At 47.9% G+C, this 19,299-nt stretch overlaps 1 protein-coding gene and 1 long non-coding RNA gene across 2 annotated transcripts; both read right to left on the bottom strand.

Moving 5' to 3' along the window:
• Window positions 1-1,078: 1,078 nt before the first annotated feature.
• Window positions 1,079-2,618, bottom strand: LOC125514782. Its single transcript, XR_007286609.1, has 2 exons — window positions 1,606-2,618; window positions 1,079-1,514 (listed from the first exon to the last, which is right to left on the bottom strand). It is a non-coding gene; the product is annotated as an uncharacterized LOC125514782 (long non-coding RNA).
• Window positions 2,619-5,792: 3,174 nt separating this feature from the next.
• Window positions 5,793-10,281, bottom strand: LOC125514771 (subtilisin-like protease). The gene is made up of 3 exons (XM_048680130.1): window positions 7,021-10,281; window positions 6,410-6,518; window positions 5,793-5,926 (listed from the first exon to the last, which is right to left on the bottom strand). Exons 1-3 carry the CDS (start codon window positions 9,127-9,129, stop codon window positions 5,793-5,795), a joined length of 2,352 nt encoding a protein of 783 aa, XP_048536087.1. The 5' UTR covers window positions 9,130-10,281.
• Window positions 10,282-19,299: the final 9,018 nt, after the last annotated feature.

Genomic DNA, 19,299 nt, shown 5'->3' with positions numbered 1-19,299 from the left:
TAGTAATTTTATCGCCTTCGCTAGCGAAGTGAACAACTAGACTCGGATACGACGGACGCCATGTTTTCATGAGTGTGAAAGTAAGGGCGTGGACCAGGGGAAGAGAAGGCAGCCACGGCTATGCAAGATCAGGGAGGCCATGATTTGTGCTTGATCGGGAAATCGGAAGAAAGTAGTTGGCCCAGAGAATTCATCAAGAATACGCTTAGATGAAAGAGACAAAAAGACCAAAGTACCCTCTCAAAGGAACGGTCAGATCTAGTTTGTACTCCCAGCCCTGCCTGTGGAGTACCACGGTACCCTAAAAAACCTCTACTTCTATGGTGGAACATGGTAGCAGTACATGAACATTTATGAATGTATCATGCATGTATGAGTATTACAAATGTTGTCTACAAATAGTCCAACCATGATTGCATACCCTCCTTAAGACTAGGCCTGGTTTTCTTGATTATCATAGCAAAATGTTCCTTGAAGCTATTGATACAGTATTCTAGATTTCTTTGCTTGTGGTCAAATATTATACTATTTCTATGCTTCCATATGCTCCTACATGCAATGATGAGGCATTCTTTGAAACATTGAATTGGCATTCTATCTTTGGCTTCCATCAACATATCAACTATGGCATTCCATTAAAAAACAAGTGCAATCCAAAAGTTCTGACTAAAGTCGCATAAAAAGAAAAGGTGGATGTAATCTTCATTAGGTTCATCATCACACATAAACACATTTGTTATTCTCAACATAGAAATTATTTCTGTTTAGTAGACCCCTTGTGTTCAATCTGTCTTAAAGGAGAAGCCAAAAAAATAAGAATATCTATTTAGAGAGACAGCTTGATTTCCATATCCAATGAAATGCATGTACAATAGCCGTGCAGATTTTTAAAATTTTACCACATCCTTGTAAAGTTTAATAGTTTAACTTGAATATCAAAACCAGGCAATTGTAAAACAAAGCATTTGACGGCAGGAATGTCAAAAACCATTGTGTATAAACATCCTCAACATTTAAGAACAATTGATACCACAAACTGACTTGTGCACTTCACCATATATAACATATGCATCTGGTATGCTGCACATAATGAAAGCAACCGCCATGCTTAAATAAATTAAATTATATACAAGAATATGAACAAGTTAATCAGCACAAATATGTTTGTACATTTCAGAAATACACCCTCAGCTATGATAATTTAATCCAGCCAGGATAACGCGCGTATATATACATGAGATAGTGCTTTGATTGCCAACAAGAATATTGTACTTCGGCAGAAAAGAACCATAAAAACAAATCCATGTAATCTTCAGCTTGTTTACTGTGCACTGAGTAGCTGATCAACTGATAAACCAGGCTGCTTCAAGAAGACAATAGCACCGTCTACAGTGCCAACTTTGTACCTGAGCATATTGTCATCCGTGACGATCCTGCATGATCCCCGCGACTCGGAATGCATGCTGATGCCAAGATAGTGGATATGGTCTTGCACGCTATTTCCACTGACAGACCTGAATAGAAGAGCAATGTTAGGGTGAAAGAACATCAGCTGGCAAAGAGTTCACAAAGGACAGAATGTTAAAACGTGAGAGCGGAAAGGACCTGCTGCAAGTGGGGTCTTCACCAGAATCGTCACAGATTTGCTCGATCGGGTATACTAGGCTATCGAGCCCAATATGGTGGCTAAAATCAGAAGCATGTCGTACTTTTCAGGATAGACAAAAACAGACGCTAGTACTACTTATGCTTGATGCCACTGTTCAGATATACAGAAGGTGTACTGTCCACACATGAACAAAGATAGTTACATCTGCCTCGTCTAAGATTTTTGTATTCAGAAGAACAGCACAGAAATCAAATTATACTATCACTGAGGTTCTTGATTCGCCCACACTTGCTGTCATTCCCAACAAAATATTAGCAATAACTAGTCTGTCAAATGTAAAGAGAGTTCAGTCTGAGAACTGTGCAGTAATTATGTAGTATGATTTTAGTCATGTTAGAAGTTCTTTCAATGCATTTTATACACATGAAAGAATCGATTAAAACTAAGAACAGAGGAGGAATGGAATCCCCAACAATGCACCCTATTCCATTAAAAAAGGATAGCTTGTAGTAGAATTTAGCAGGAGGATGAATTCATGAAAAGTAGAGAAACTTCTAAATAAATGAAAGCATATCTTCTTCAGACAAATATTAGCACTCACAATAAGATCAAGGACACAAAACGAAGCCATGGTCCCTCCCATGGAATGTCCAGTCACCATGATGGGAATATTGTCATATGCTTCCCTGGTCTTCTGGATGCCATTGATGACTCCATCACGCAATGTTGTTTGGTAGGATCAAGTACTCTACCAGGTCTAGGCGTAGGTGGTAAGGGAAGGATGGAGGGAGACGTGGCGAGGATCGGGCGCCCCGGCGGCAGGGCGCCGTCGCGGCTAGGAGAAGGGCGGTGGCTAGGGCTGTTGGCGGCTAGGGTTCCGGCTCCTCAGGGAGCCGGGCAATAGGAGATAATATTCTTCTTATTGCTTGCCTTCAAAAAGAGCATTACAACCTATATTTATATCCTAGATAACTTGTAGAAGAATCAACCTAAGATAACTTGCCTAAGATAACTTGCCTAATCTGAAAATTAAAAACTAAGATAACTTGCGGGCCTAAGCCGGCCGGCCATAACACTTCTCCCCGCCTGCACAAACAGCTCGTCCTCGAGCTGTAAGGTGGGGAAGCGCTTGCTTGAACTCTTCGAGGTAATCAACCAGCGTCAAACACCTTCTCGACATCTGGGGCGGCCAGGTCAGCGGCGACGGCGTCCTCCGGAATGTAGTCTGCCACCTCCAGGTAGAAGAGTCGCGGGCAGGCGTGGCCGGGCTTGTAGGGTTCGTCGCAGTTGAAGCACAAACCTTGGCGGCGACGCTCGAGTATCTCAGCTGGGGTGAGCCGGCGGAACGGGCGCCCCGTGGTCGCGGTGAGGGGTGCCGCAGAAGCCTGCACAGGCCGACCCTGCGCGGAATCCGGTCCGGGTAGCGACCCAGCAGTCTGGGACGGTGATTCCTGCTGGATGGCCACCGCGCGGCGCTCGAACGCGCGGGCGTAATACATGGCTGACTGGAGATCCTGGGGTTCCCGAAGCTCCACGTCCACGCGGATATGGTCCGGTAGACCGCCCACAAATAACTCGGCGCGCTGAGTGGCGGAGACGCCCGGCGCGTGGCACGCCAGGGCCTGGAAGCGGTCGGCGTAGTCCTGCACCGTGGATGTGAAAGGTAAGCGGCCGAGGGCCGCCAGTCGGCTCCCGCGGATAGGAGGCCCGAACCGGAGGAGACAGAGCTCCCGGAAGCGCTCCCATGGTGGCATGCCGCCCTCGTCCTGCTCGAGAGCGTAGTACCAGGTCTGCGCTGCGCCTCGAAGATGATAGGACGCGAGCCAGGTGCGATCCGAAGCGAGCGTCCGCTGCCCTCGAAAGAACTGCTCGCACTGGTTGAGCCAGTTGAGGGGGTCCTCCGTGCCCTCGTAGGTGGCGAAGTCCAGTTTGGCGAAGCGAGGGGGTGTCGGCCCGCCGTGCCCGGGGGCGGCCGTAGTCGCCGCCAGCGCGTATGCTGGGTCGGGAAGCGCCGGGGCGTAGTTCGCCGAGCTGGAGGGGTGATCAAACCGCAGGGAGGGCGTCGGGTGTTCCGGCGCCGTGGAGTAGACCGGCCCCGAAGACGAGCCGGTCGCCCAAGCGGGGATCGGCGATGGTGACGGTGGAAACTGCACCTGGTGCAGGGGCCGACCCGTAGCCCTAGGCACGGGTGGTGGTACTGTCGATGGCGGCGGCGCCTGGTGGAGCTGCACCGGCGCCTGCGGCGTGGGGGGCGGCGGTGACGCCAGAAGAAGCTGCTGGGTATGGCCCTGCTCCGAGGCGCCAGTGCCCAGGTTAGGGCTGGGCGGGGCCGGTGGAGGACCCTGCTCCGAGGCCGCTGGAAGGTAGGGCGCGACGGAGGACGGCGCGGCCGGCGCGGTCCAAGTGGGCCACTGCGGCCCCGTGGTGGCGAGAAGTGGCGGGGCTGCCGGCGCGATCTGCGGCGGCCACTGCGCCCAAGGCGGCGGTGCGGCCGCTGGGGCGGGGAGCGCCGGGTAGCCTCCGGTGATGGCCCCCGGTGCCGAGTACCATGGAAGCGCCTGCTGACCTGCGGCCATGGCTGGATGGAGTCCGGTGATGGCCCCCGGTGCCGAGTACCACGGAAGCGCCTGCTGACCCGCGGCCATGGCTGGATGGACTGGTGGGGGCGGCCCGTACGGACCTGCCAGGTAGAGGCGGATCCCTTGAACCGCGGTGACGAGGTCGTTGAGGACGCCCGCCATGGCCTCCGGCGTGAACTGTTGCGGCTGCGGGGGAGGTGATGGCAGCGGCGAGTGTTGGACGGGGGCCTGTGGCTGCCCTTGGCCCGGCGTGGTGCCGGGTGCCGTTAGGACCGGCGCTGAGAGCGACGCAATGGTGCCCGCCGAGAGCGAGGCCGTGACGCCCGGCGCAGAGGCGGCGGTGGTGGAGGAGTTGGCGGGCAGCGGTGGTGGTGGCGGTGGAATTGGCGGAGACATGGTCGAAACCCGGTTACCTGATACCAAATTGGTAGGATCAAGTACTCTACCAGGTCTAGGGCGTAGGTGGTAAGGGAAGGATGGAGGGAGACGTGGCGAGGATCGGGCGCGCCGGCGGCAGGGCACCATCGCGGCTAGGAGAAGGGCGGTGGCTAGGGCTGTTGGCGGCTAGGGTTCCGGCTCCCCAGGGAGCCGGGCAATAGGAGATAATATTCTTCTTATTGCTTGCCTTCAAAAAGAGCCTTACAACCTATATTTATATCCTAGATAACTTGTAGAAGAATCAACCTAAGATAACTTGCCTAAGATAACTTGCCTAATCTGAAAATAAAAACTAAGATAACTTGCGGGCCTAAGCCGGGCGGCCATAACAGTTGTATTATGATATGCAGAATAAAACGCACTGTGCACCTATAAACAGATAGATCACCAACATTAATACTGTGCATGAACCAGCATTTTCATCATAAATACTGTGCAGCTGCACTAATTGTCTTTGTAAACATACAAGGGGCTCGAATAGTGTAAGCATAGTAGCTCAACCAATGAATGAAAGGATCATCTAGACCAAGGTATGGGATAACTTGCTTCAATCGATACCGGGGGCTTTTACCCTCTTTTCGGGAAAGAAAAAAAAAGGTATACTTGCTCGAGGAAGAGGGATAAGAATAGAAGATATTCACCTGGCCGTAGTTCCCCCCTTCCCACTGTCTCCACTTCTCTTTCCCAATTAAAAAAAAAACAAGTACCAAAGGAGGTGGTAACCTGAGAGACCACCAATGCTGGCTGTCATGGGAGGGGGAGGAGCTGAGAAGCATGCCTAAAGAAGCAATTGCATCCAGAGTAGAGACAAAGCCAGCAAGCAAGAACAAAAGGAGCAATTGCATCAAAGAAAGGTGTTTTTCTTCATGCCATCATTTTTCTTTTCTCACGTACAAGCACAAATCCCATGTCACCACAACGGTTTCATTAACGGAAAAAGCTGGTGACATGAAGAAAATAGTGAAATGCTTTAAGGCAAGTAAATAATTAGGACTTAACGACACCATCACCTCAGTTTTATAGCAGAAACCATTGAGGTGGGAATTTGAGTTAAACATCAGTATAAATTATGGGTTTAGGCCTAATATAAATGCTGGGTTTAAAGGCGAGAGTTGGGGATTTTGTCTCAGCACACAAGAGCATTTTAGGTCCCAGAAACCTCTAGATCAAGTAGAGGAGAGTTCAAGGTGTTCAGGAGTGATAAAGAACATCAACCTACAGTGATGTCCGAGCAGCTCTGTCGTGGCTGCATACTCGAGCTCCAGTGTGCGCCGTCCAGCGGCAACGCTGCGGCCACTATCTGCATTTCAAAAACCAGAGACCAAAATCAGGAGATCAGAGTGTCAAGTGATGGGAAAAAATAGGGGAATAGCATCAGCAAAGATGAAGGATTTCGGATCCAGTAGCAAACATAAATCTTCACTCATGTAGCACCACTGAGGAGAGCGACCTGGACCTGGAGGCAGAAAGCAGAGGAGTTGAGGAAGAAGAGATCGTGTGTTGGCAAGGTCTAACTCGGTGCCTGGCTCCGGGTTGAGACAGGGGAGTGAGCTAACATGCACAACTAATAGTACAAGCTCTAAACTGACTCACTAATACATGTGCTTACACCACGAACTAATAGGTTTAAACTGTACAATTACTGCAACGATGTATTTTTCTTCTTAAAAGTCAAGACTCAATTTAGCTTCCGAACATATATACACCAACTGCAAAAGACAAAAAAGACCAGAAAAGAAACACAGGGAGAAAAACCAATTTAGCTACGAGTATTCAGGCAAACCTCTCCTTTGTTCATGTAGATTGATGACGACCTTAATATCATCAAAATCTAATTTCAAAGCACCCGAAATAGTCATTAGTGCCCAACTGAACCTAAGCATTGAAAGGAACTAATGTAGAGGAAACGAAAAAAGAGCAAGTTTATCATCAATAGCTCATATCGGCAGAAAGTATATCATCAATAGCGCGGATAAAAAATCTGGAGGTAGCAATGGCATATACCCATATGAGGGAAAGGGTAGGTTTAGGTACCTGGATGGATTTTACACCTTAGAAGCAGCACCTCTCAATGGTGATCTACTACCTGCAGCAAACACTGTTGATAAGTTGGGAAAAGGAAAAAGTAATTCAGAAATGAATTGTGACAGCAATGGATGCTAAACGTCCAAACATCAATTATTTTACAGGCATGGATACACTTCTAATTAAAAGACAGTCATTTCCCTAATTACAATATTACATGTGCGATTCTCCAACATCATATGTCACACATGCTTTTCCTGATTACAACAGAGGAGAAGCCACGATCGGACTATGCACAACATGTTTCTTGGACACCCAGCTCAAACTTCCCTGCAAGGCCTTTGACCCGACATTGCGATGCCTGCTCACCGTAATGCTGAATGTTTTCTTTTGTCCAACCTTGGAGAACACCAGCGTCTCTGGATAGACTCGCACTGTGAGAGACTTGGGAACCTCCATCTTCAGTGTGTATACTGAATTTATTGGCCCCACATTTGTAACGGTTCTGTTCACCGTGAATGGCCTTGTCCTGAGTGGCACTGTTATGGATGGGTAGTTCAACTGTGCCTCTGGTATCTTGGGAAGCATTTTGCAGGACAGCGTCGGGTCACGCGCAATGGTTGCCAAGCCTTGATCACCGAGGAGAGCACATATGTAGCCAGCATATTCAGTGATGCTAAGGTCATACACAAGGCCCGGATCAATAGCTTTTATAGGATTGGCATGGCCAGCACCCATGGCATACGCGGTTGCCCTCTGATGCTGCTCGTCCAAGATTGGGCCACCAGCGCTGTCCGTGATGTCAGCTGTGGTGAGGATGGCTGACTTGATAGCAGCAGCAGACCAATCAGGATGGGAGCTCTTGACAAGCGCAGCGATTCCACTGACATGTGGAGTCGACATGGATGTCCCTGATCTAATGTTGAATGGCCCAGATCCAAGAATGGTGAGTGGTGGCCATGCAGCAATGATGTTGAGCCCGGGTGCTAATATATCTGGCTTTAGCACACCGGGGCTGAACGTGCTGGGACCGCGGGATGAGAATGCCGCGACAGTGGGAGATGGACGGACACCAAGCACAGTGTTCTTGTATATGACTTTGGCACTGGCTTTGCTTGTTGCCCTTGCATACTCTATGATATTGTTGCCATCAGCCACGGTCACCTGCACAACATCACTGCCATAATCCTCCAGAAGGGTGGTGAAGCCAGCATCTTTCCTGTTGATCAGGACTATGCCAGCCGCCCCGGCACTCATGATGCCACTGATGTCAGACTGGTTGATTGCTGACCCTGTGTCATTCATTGGTCCTGTGTTATGGCAAATCACAATTTTGCCAGACACATTTCTTCCAGCCAATGATGACTTGCAGTGTTTGTTCCAATACAGAGGAGCAGAGTTGGAGCTTGAGTTCGCAGTCTGATTGAAAGCTTCCCCACTGATGTGCTCGCCGTTGCCAAGCTGCACAACGGTCTGGAAGCTTCGGTCCACCGAGCCAGCTGCAACTGTGAGCAACCATGGTGCAGAGTTGGCAATAAAGGACCTTGGCCCGTTGTTACCAGCTGCAGCCACGACAACAACACCCTTTGCTACCGCATTGAATGTGCCAATGGCAACCGGATCATCAGTGAAATTGACATCAAAAAAGGGGCCGAGGGAGAGTGAAAGCACATCAACACCATCCTTGACGGCTTCATCTAACCCGGCAACTATGTCCGAGGATGCACACCCAAGAATTATGCACACCCTGTACATGGCCAAGTGTGCATGTGGAGCAATTCCGGCAGCTGTGCCCCTGCCGAGGCCGTGGGCTGAGGCATGACTGACGAAGTTCCCAGCTGCGGTGGACGAGGTATGTGTTCCATGCCCCGTGTCATCTCCGGAATCATATGCTCTGGGATTACGGAATTTGGCACCTATCAATTTGTTGTTGCAGCGTGCAGCGCCATGGCATGAGCCCTTCCACTTTGATGGGGGTGGCGGGATGCCACTGTCATCAAAGGAAGGATGCTCTGCGTATATGCCGGTGTCCAGAACCCCGATTATGACTCCTTGGCCATAGTTGGTGTCCCTCCACAGCCCGGCATCTTTCTCCAGTCCGAGGAACTTCGGAGTGTGAGTGGTGCTGGGGTGCCAGAGATGGTCTGGAAACGCCCGCAGAAACTCCTTCCTCTGGGACACCATGGCGAGGTCGTCTTCGGTGAGCCTCACGGCAAACCCCGTGAAGACCTCAGTGTAGGTATGGATGAGGCGTGGCTCATCGGAGCCGGCGAGAGGCGTTGGCAGGAAGGAATCCTGCCACCAGCGGTGGTCGTCCTCGCTGCCGGCTTCGACGGGTGGCCTCAGCAGCACAATGTATGTGCGATGGCCTGGAGAGAGGCCTGCACCTAGGTCGTCGCATACCGCAGGTGCAGGAGCATGCAGGAGCATGAGGGTGAGCGGGAAAAGTGGGATCATGAGGTTGGCCAAGGATGCCATGGCTTGAGCTGAGGTGGTGGTGATGGAAGAAGCGAGAGGTAGAGAGGACGACGGGGCTGCTGGTGGTGGAAGCACGGCGCAGAGGAGCAAATGCTTCTTCCTCTTTCTCTTGGTGGTGGTGGTGGTGGAAGCACGGAGCAGAGGAGCAAATGCTTCTTCCTCTTTCTCTTGGTGGTGGTGGTGGTGGTGGAAGCACGGTGGAGAGCAGCAAATGCTTCTTCCTCTTTCGCTCACTCTACCTCGGTTGGTTTTGGGAGAGAAAGAAAAGGGGGGAGAGCACAAGCACAGCAATGGCTTCGGGCCTCAACGTTAAATGCTGCGTGCTGAACCTTGCACGCACGCCTAGATGCTCCTGTGCCTATATGTGAGTCAAATCACATTGTTCTGTGCGGTTCCTCTTGGCAGGGAGACACACAAGTGATGCCCTGACACCCCTACATGGCGTAGGGAGACGCTCGTGTCGAGCTTGCGCTGGTCGAGAGAAAGCCTCCGCAAGAGAGAAAAGTTGAGCTTCCATCTATGGAAAAAGAGGAAGCTCCGCTCCTGGTGGGTGGTGGCGGAAGGAAGTGACCAAGGGGAGAGGACGACGCTACGTGTCGACTGTTGCGCTAGCGTGGTTTCAGTTTCAGCTAAATTAAAATCAAAATAGCGGGGCACTAGTCCCTGCAAAGCACACAAGGGCAAGGCTATCCTTCATAGACACTGGTGTGTGTCGAGCTTGCGCTGGTGGAGAGAAAGCCTCCAAACAAAGAAAGGTTCGACCGCATCAGCACGCAGCTTGCAGAGCTGATGGGGAAAATGGTGGAGGAGGGAACAGAGAAGTGACCCAAAGGGAGAGAGGACAGTGGCGGTGGTGGACTGGTGGTGGGTGCACTGCGAGAGAGAGAGAGAGAGGCTGAGCTTCCACGATTCCATCTACGGAAAAAGAGGAAGCTATGCTGCTGGTGGGTGGTGGTGAAAGTGGCCGAGAGGACGACGCTGCGTGTCGAGTGTTGCGCTAGCCTGATTTAAGTTTCAGTTGAATTGCAAATTAAAATAGCGGGGCGGGACAAGATGTTTAGCGGAGTTAAACCACAATTAGCGCTTTTTGATGGAAAATTCAGTAGTAAATCAAAGCATCCGGATTTGGAAAAGAGAGGAGGGAGGAGCTCAGCTTGCCTGGCGAATTGGCGATGGATGATCTGGACGAGGCCGGGACTCGCGCATCGTCGCCTTCGTGTTGCGGAAGCGGAAGCAGCCAGCGCCTCCTCGCCGCTGCACAATCCTTACTCCAGCAACTCGCCGGCGCTGCGCCTGCCGACCCCGTGCGCTCCGCCTCGGGCCCTCGGCGACGAAATCCTGCCGCGACCTCTCCGGGCCGGGGCGGCGCTCTGCGTCTTCCGCCCGCGGCTGCCTCGCACTTGCCGCCTCGGGCCCTCGGCGACGAACTCCTGCCGCGGCCTTCGGGCCGGGGCGCCGCCCTGCGTCTCCCGCCCGCGGCTGCCTCGCACTTGCCGCCCACGCCTCCGACCCGCAACCCCCCTTCCGCCGCCTGCGGCGTTGAAGTCGCCGTCTCCGCCCATGGCTCGGGCCTGGGTGGCTGGAGATCCACCGGACCGGAGGGAGAAAGAAGGGGAAAAGTGGATGGAGTGGTACTAATTGGCTAGAGAGAGAACCCGAGAAATGCCCGCTTACAGTCATAGGGGCAGCTGGTGCGTGCGTGTTCCCTGCAATCGCGTTGCTTTCCTGTCAGCTGTAGCGTACTTTTGCCTGGGCGCTTTCTCATGTCCTGTGCCACATTCCAGCTCTGTTTTCTTTTTTTCTTTTCCTTTTTTTGATTTGAGTTGTCCAGGTCTGTTTTCTGTGGAGCTGACCTCCCCCCTAAGGCCCTAACAAAGTTCTGCCTCAGCTCAGGCCATTCAAACAAAATGATGGGCTGCCGTTTTCTCAAAACTAAATTAAATATTGCAATTACCCTGCAAAAAATAAAATATTGCATTTTTTTTACTTAACTCTCAAGCAAGCAAACCATACACTATGTATTTCACGCACGCTAGTCAATTATTAGAGATTTACGACTATTTTGTATTGTACTTCCAATCATTCTTATTCTTATGCCAGTCGGTTTTCACAAAGATATGATACTAAACATGATTTTATCCTAAGACACTGGTGAGTCCAATCATAATGCTGTCATCTTCATATCTTCACCTCGCTATTGAGGAGCTAGTGGGTGTGTCGGTTTGAACTCAAACACACCCAAAATTTTCAGATAACTTGCAGGTTCAGGTCGACTCATTTAAAGGCATGGAGGCTAAATTTTTGAGAGAGAGAGATCCAGAAATCTGCTACCTTTCATGTGAGAAGCGGACAGAGTGAGGTTGCTACGATCAAGTGATCACGACAACATGGGAGTTAGACGAGTTAAAACAAAAATACCGACCTAAGAAACAGGGCCAGAACAATGCTAATATCTCATTCTGGATCACCCGGGTGAGTCTCCAAGCATCGCATCCCTGCGAGAAGCCAATGATCTCTGTCGCGTTCAATTCTGACCATGGTCGAACTGATCATGGTGAAGAAAATATGCCCTAGAGGCAATAATAAAGTTGTTATTTATATTTCCTTATATCATGATAAATGTTTATTATTCATGCTAGAATTGTATTAACCGGAAACTTAGTACATGCATGAATACATAGACAAACCGAGTGTCACTAGTATGCCTCTACTTGACTAGCTCGTTAATCAAAGATGGTTAAGTTTCCTAGCCATGGACATGTGTTGTCATTTGATGAACGAGATCACATCATTAGAGAATTATGTGATTGACTAGACCCATCCGTTAGCTTAGCACTATGATCGTTTAGTTATTGCTATTGCTTTCTTCATGACTTATACATGTTCCTATGACTATGAAATTATGCAACTCCCGAATACCGGGGGAACACCTTGTGTGCTATCAAACGTCACAACGTAACTGGGTGATTATAAAGATGCTCTACAGGTGTCTCTGATGGTGTTTGTTGAGTTGGCATAGATCGAGATTAGGATTTTTCACTTCGTGTATCGGAGAGGTATCTCTAGACCCTCTCGGTAATGCACATCACTATGAGCCTTGCAAGCAATGTGACTAATGAGTTAGTCACGGGATGATGCATTACGGAACGAGTAAAGAGACTTGCCGGTGACGAGATTGAACTAGGTATGATGATACCGACGATCGAATCTCGGGCAAGTAACATACCGATGACAAAGGGAACAACGTATGTTGTTGTGCGGTTTGACCGATAAAGATCTTTGTAGAATATGTAGGAACCAATATGAGCATCCAGCTTCCGCTATTGGTTATTGACCGGAGATGTGTCTCGGTCATGTCTACATAGTTCTTGAACCCGTAGGGTCCGCACGCTTAACGTTCGATGACGATATGTATTATGAGTTATGTGATTTGATGTGCCGAAGGTTGTTCGGAGTCCCGGATGAGATCACGGACATGATGAGGAGTCTCTAAATGGCCGAGATATAAAGATTGATATATTGGAAGGTTATATTCGGAGACCGGAATGGTTCCGAAGTGTATCGGGTATTTTCCGGAGTACCGGGAGGTTACCGGAACCCCCCGGAGGATTAATGGGCTACAATGGGCCTTAGTGGAGAAGAGAGAGGGCCGGCCAGAGGTGGTGCACCCCCCCCCTTGCCCAGTCTGAATTCGACAAGGGAAGGGGTGCGCGCCCCCTCCTTCCTTCTCTTCTCTCCTCTTACCCTTCTTCTCCTTCTTGGACTAGGAAAGGGGGAAACATACTCCTACTAGGAGTAGGATTCCTCCCCCCTTAGCGCGCCACTTGTGGCCGGCCGGCCTCCTCCTCCCCTCCTTTATATACGGGCGAGGGGGGCACGCCATAGGCACACAAGTTGATCTTTAGTCGTGTGTGGTGCCCCCCACCACAGTTTTCCACCTCGGTCATATCGTCGTTGTGCTTAGGCGAAGCCCTGCGTAGATAACTTTATCATCACCGTCAACACGCCGTCGTGCTGACGGAACTCACCCTCTGCCTCAACTGGATCAAGAGTACGAGGGACGTTAAGGAAATATGCCCTAGAGGCAATAATAAAGTTATTATTTATTTCCTTATATCATGATAAATGTTTATTATTCATGCTAGAATTGTATTAACCGGAAACATAATACATGTGTGAATACATAGACAAACAGAGTGTCATTAGTATGCCTCTACTTGACTAGCTCGTTGATCAGAGATGCTTATGTTTCCTAGCCATAGACATGGGTTTGACTTGACCCATTCCGTTAGCTTAGCACTTGATCGTTTAGTATGTTGCTATTGCTTTCTTCATGACTTATACATGTTCCTATGACTATGAGATTATGCAACTCCCATTTAACGGAGGAATACTATGTGTGCTACCAAACGTCACAACATAACTGGGTGATTATAAAGGTGCTCTACAGGTGTCTCCGAAGGTACTTGTTGAGTTGGCGTATTTCGAGATTAGGATTTGTCACTCCGATTGTCGGAGAGGTATCTCTGGGCCCTCTCGGTAATGCACATCACTATAAGCCTTGCAAGCAATGTGACTAATGAGTTAGTTGCGGGATGATGCATTACGGAACGAGTAAAGAGACTTGCCGGTAACGATATTGAACTAGGTATAGAGATACCGACGATCGAATCTCGGGCAAGTAACATACTGATGACAAAGGGAACAACGTATGTTGTTATGCGGTTTGACCGATAAATATCTTCGTAGAATATGTAGGAGCCAATATGAGCATCCAGGTTCCGCTATTGTTATTGACCGGAGACATGTCTCGGTCATGTCTACATAGTTCTCGAACCCGTAGGGTCCGCACGCTTAAAGTTTGGTGACGATAGGTATTATGAGTTTTTGTGTTTTGATGTACCGAAGGTAGTTCTGAGTCCCGGATATGATCACAGACATGACGAGGAGTCTCGAAATGGTCGAGACGTAAAGATCGATATATTGGATGACTATATTCGGACACCTGAAGTGTTCCAAGTGGTTTCGGATAAAAACCGGAGTACCGGGGGGGTTAGTGGAACCCCCCGGGGAGTTAATTGGGCCTCATGGGCCTTAGTGGGAGAAGAGGAGGGGCGGCCCAGGGCAGCCGCGCGCCCCCTCCCCCTCTAGTTCGAATTGGACAAGGAGGGGGCCGTGCCCCCCCTTTTCCTTCTCCTCCTTTCTCCCTTCCTTCCCTCTCCTACTCCAACAAGGAAAAGGAGGAGTCCTACTCCCGGTGGGAGTAGGACTCCCCCCTTGGCGCGCCCTCCTCCTGGCCGGCCGCCTCCCACCTTGCTCCTTTATATACGGGGGCAGGGGGCACCCTAGAACACACAAGTTGATATGTTGATCTATTCCAGCCGTGTGCGGTGCCCCCCTCCACCATATTCCACCTTGGTTATATCGTAGCGGTGCTTAGGCGAAGCCCTGTGTCGGTAGCAACATCATCACCGTCATCACGCCGTCGTGCTGATGGAACTCTCCCGTGAAGCTCTGCTGGATCGAAATTCGCGGGACGTCATCGAGTTGAACGTGTGCTGAACTCGGAGGTGCCGTACGTTCGGTACTTGGATCGGTCGGATCGTGAAGACGTACGACTACATCAACCGCGTTGTGCTAACGCTTCCGCTTTCGGTCTACGAGGGTACGTGGACACACTCTCCCCTCTCATTGCTTTGCATCACCATGATCCTGTGTGTGCGTAGGAATTTTTTTGAAATTACTACGTTCCCCAACAGTGGCATCCGAGCCAGGTTTTATGCGTAGATGTTATATGCGCGAGTAGAACACAAGTGAGTTGTGGGCGATACAAGTCATACTGCTTACCAGCATGTCACACTTTGGTTCGGCGGTATTGTTGGATGAAGCGGCCCGGACCGACATTACGCGTACGCTTACGCGAGACTGGTTCTACCGACGTGCTTTGCACATAGGTGGCTGGCGAGTGTCAGTTTCTCCAACTTTAGTTGAACCGAGTGTGGCTACGCCCGGTCCTTGAGAAGGTTAAAACAACACTAACTTGACGAACTATCGTTGTGTTTTTGATGCGTAGGTAAGAACGGTTCTTGCTAAGCCAGTAGCAGCCACGTAAAACTTGCAACAACAAAGTAGAGGACGTCTAACTTGTTTTTGCAGGGCATGTTGTGATGTGATATGGTCAAGGCATGATGCTATATTGTATGAGATGATCATGTTTTGTAACCGAGTTATCGGCAACTAGCAGGAGCCATATGGTTGTCGCTTTATTGTATGCAATGCAATCACTCTGTAATTGCTTTAATTTATCACTAAGCGGTAGCGATAGTCGTAGAAGCAATAGTTGGCGAGACGACAACGATGCTACGATGGAGATCAATGTGTCGCGCCGGTGACAATGGTGATCATGACGGTGCTTCAGAGATGTAGATCACAAGCACAAGATGATGATGGCCATATCATATCACTTATATTGATTGCATGTGATGTTTATCTTTTATGCATCTTATTTTGCTTTGATTGACGGTATTATTATAAGATGATCTCTCACTAAATTTCAAGATAAAAGTGTTCTCCCTGAGTATGCAACGTTGCCAAAGTTCGTCGTGCCGAGACACCACGTGATGATCGGGTGTGATAAGCTCTACGTTCATCTACAACGGGTGCAAGCCAGTTTTGCACACGCAGAATACTCGGGTTGAACTTGACGAGCCTAGCATATAACAGATATGGCCTTGGAACACTGAGACCGAAAGGTCGAGCGTGAATCATATAGTAGATATGATCAACATAGTGATGTTCACCATTGAAAACTACTCCATCTCACGTGATGATCGGACATGGTTTAGTTGATTTGGATCACGTGATCACTTAGATGATTAGAGGGATGTCTATCTAAGTGGGAGTTCTTAAGTAATATGATTAATTGAACCTAAATTTATCATGAACTTAGTACCTGATAGTATTTTGCTTGTCTATGTTGATTGTAGATAGATGACCCGTGTTGTTGTTCCGTTGAATTTTAATGCGTTCCTTGAGTAAGCAAAGTTGAAAGATGATGGTAGCAATTACACGGATTGGGTCCGTAACTTGAGGATTATCCTCATTGCTGCACAGAGGAATGATATGTCTCCAACGTATCTACTTTTCCAAACACTTTTGCCCTTGTTTTGGACTCTAACTTGCATGATTTGAATGGAACTAACCCGGACTGACGCTGTTTTCAGCAGAATTACCATGGTGTTATTTATGTGCAGGAGCAAACATTCTCGGAATGACCTGAAACTTCACGGAGACACTTTTTAGAAAATAAGAAAAATACCTGCCAAATATGAAGGCCATGGGGCCCACCGTCTCTCCACGAGGGTGGGGGGCGCGCCCCCTACCTCGTGGGCCCCCTGTCGCCTCTCCGACTCCAACTCCACCTCCATATATTGAGTTCCGGGGAGAAAAAATCAGAGAGAAGAAATCATCACGTTTTACGATACGGAGCCACCGCCAAGCCCTAAAACCTCTCAGGAGGGCTAATCTGGAGTCCGTTTGGGGCTCCAGAGAGGGGGATTCGTCACCGTCGTCATCATCAACCATCCCCCATCACCAATTTCATGATGCTCACCGCCGTGCGTGAGTAATTCCATCATAGGCTTGCTGGATGGTGATGGGTTGGATGAGATTTATCATGTAATCGAGTTAGTTTTGTTAGGGTTTGATCCCTAGTATCCACTATGTTCTGAGATTGATATTGCTATGACTTTGCTCTGCTTAATGCTTGTCACTAGGGCCCAAGTGCCATGATTTCACATCTGAACCTATGATGTTTTCATCAATATATGAGAGTTCTTGATCCTATCTTGCAAGTCTATAGTCACCTATTATGTATTATGATCCGTTAACCCCGAAGTGACAATAATCGGGATACTTACTGGTGATGACCGTAGTTTGAGGATTTCATGTATTCACTATGTGTTAATGCTTTGTTCCGGTTCTCTATTAAAAGGAGGCCTTAATATCCCTTAGTTTCCATTAGGACCCCGCTGCCACGGGAGGGTAGGACAAAAGATGTCATGCAAGTTCTTTTCCATAAGCACGTATGACTATATTCGGAATACATGCCTACATTACATTGACGAATTGGAGCTAGTTCTGTGTCACCCTATGTTATGACTGTTACATGATGAACCACATCCGGCATAATTATCCATCACTGATCCGATGCATATGAGCTTTCCATATACTGGTTTACGCTTATTTACTTTCTCGTTGCTATTGTTACAATCACTACAAAATACCAAAAACATTACTTTGCTTTCGTTACTCTTTTGTTACCGTTACCATCACTATCATATTACTTTGCTACTAAACACTCTACTGCAGATACTAAGTTTCTATGTGTGGTTGAATTGACAACTCAGCTGCTAATACTTGAGAATATTCTTTGGCTCCCCTTGTGTCGAATCAATAAATTTGGGTTGAATACTCTACCCTCGAAAGCTGTTGCGATCCCCTATACTTGTGGGTTATCAAGACTAATTTCTGGCGCCGTTGCCGGGGAGCATAGCTCTATTCTTTGAGTCACTTGGGATTTATATCTGCTGGACACTATGAAGAATTTGAAAGACGCTAAGACAACAATTTATCCCTCAACTATGAGGGGAGGTAAGGAACTGCCATCTAGCTCTGCACTTGATTCACCTTCTGTTATGAGTAAGCTTACGACACCTAAACCTGCTTCTGCTATTCGTTCTGATATGTCGCATGTTATTGATGATGCTACTTCTGCTATACATGATACTTATGATGAAACTACTTCTATGCTTGATACTACTGTGCCACTTGGTGATTTTCTCGAGGAACGACTTGCTAGGGCTAGAGAGATTGAAAATATTGAATCTGATTATGAAGATGAAAGTGATGATGAAGAATCACTTGTTATTCCTGAGGGTTATTTATTTAATCAAGAAGCTACTTTAGCTATTTTAGCTTGCAAAGATAGATATGAACTCAAAAGGTTATTAACTAAATGGAATAAGCAATCTCTAAATGCTAGGATGAGACCTGACCCTGCTTTTGCTACTTCATCTATCTGTGTTACTGATAAGGATTATGAATTCGCTGTTGATCCTGATATAATTACTTTGGTTGAATCTGATCCTTTTCATGGCTATGAATCTGAAACTGTTGTGGCACATCTTACTAAATTAAATGATATAGCCACCCTGTTCACTAATGATGAGAGATCTCGCTACTTTTATATCCTTAAAATATTTCCGTTCTCATTAAAGAGTGATGCTAAGATATGGTTTAATTCTCTTGATCCTGGTTGTGTGCGTAGTCCCCGGGATATGATTTACTACTTCTCTACTAAATATTTCCCTGCTCATAAGAAACAAGCTGCTTTAAAGGAAATATACAACTTTGTGCAAATTAAAGAAGAGAGTCTCCCACAAGCTTGGGGGAGGCTTCTCAAGTTACTTAATGCTTTGCCTGATCATCCTCTTAAGAAAAATGAAATACTTGATATCTTTTACAATGGACTAACCGATGCTTCCAGAGATTACCTGGATAGTTGTGTTGGTTCTCTTTTCAAGGAAAGAACACCAGATGAAGCTGAAATCTTATTGAATAATATGTTGACAAATGAAAATAATTGGGCACCTCCTGAGCCAGATCCTGCTCCAATTAATGATCCTATTCCTAAACCAACTCCGAAGAAGAGAGGTGTCCTATTTCTCAGTCCCGAAGATATGCAAGAGGCAAAGAAATCTATGAAAGAAAAAGGTATTAAAGCTGAAGATGTTAAGAATTTACCTCCTATTGAAGAAATACATGGTCTTAATTTACCGCCTATTGAAGAAACATATGATCTTGATCCTTTATTTATTGAAGAACCTCCAGACCCCGATAACCCGACATAGGTAGTAAAGGTAAATTCTCTCTATAGATATGATAAAGCTGAAATCCCTCCTACTAAAATTGCTAGTCAATGCTTGGGTGAGTTTGATAATTTTATGTTTAAGCAGGAAGACTTCAATGCTTATTTTGGTAGACAATTAAAACAAGATGCTGATATGATTAAATACTTGGGTGATTATATGGCTAATATTAGAGGTGAACTTAAACTTGTTAGCAAACATGCTTCTATGGTTACCACTCAAGTAGAACAAGTACTTAAAG

The sequence above is a fragment of the Triticum urartu genome, chromosome 1 (assembly GCF_003073215.2).
Source record: "Triticum urartu cultivar G1812 chromosome 1, Tu2.1, whole genome shotgun sequence".
Taxonomy (NCBI): Eukaryota; Viridiplantae; Streptophyta; class Magnoliopsida; order Poales; family Poaceae; genus Triticum; species Triticum urartu.
Note: the sequence above shows the minus strand (reverse complement) of the source record. Positions and strands in the feature narration are given on the sequence as shown.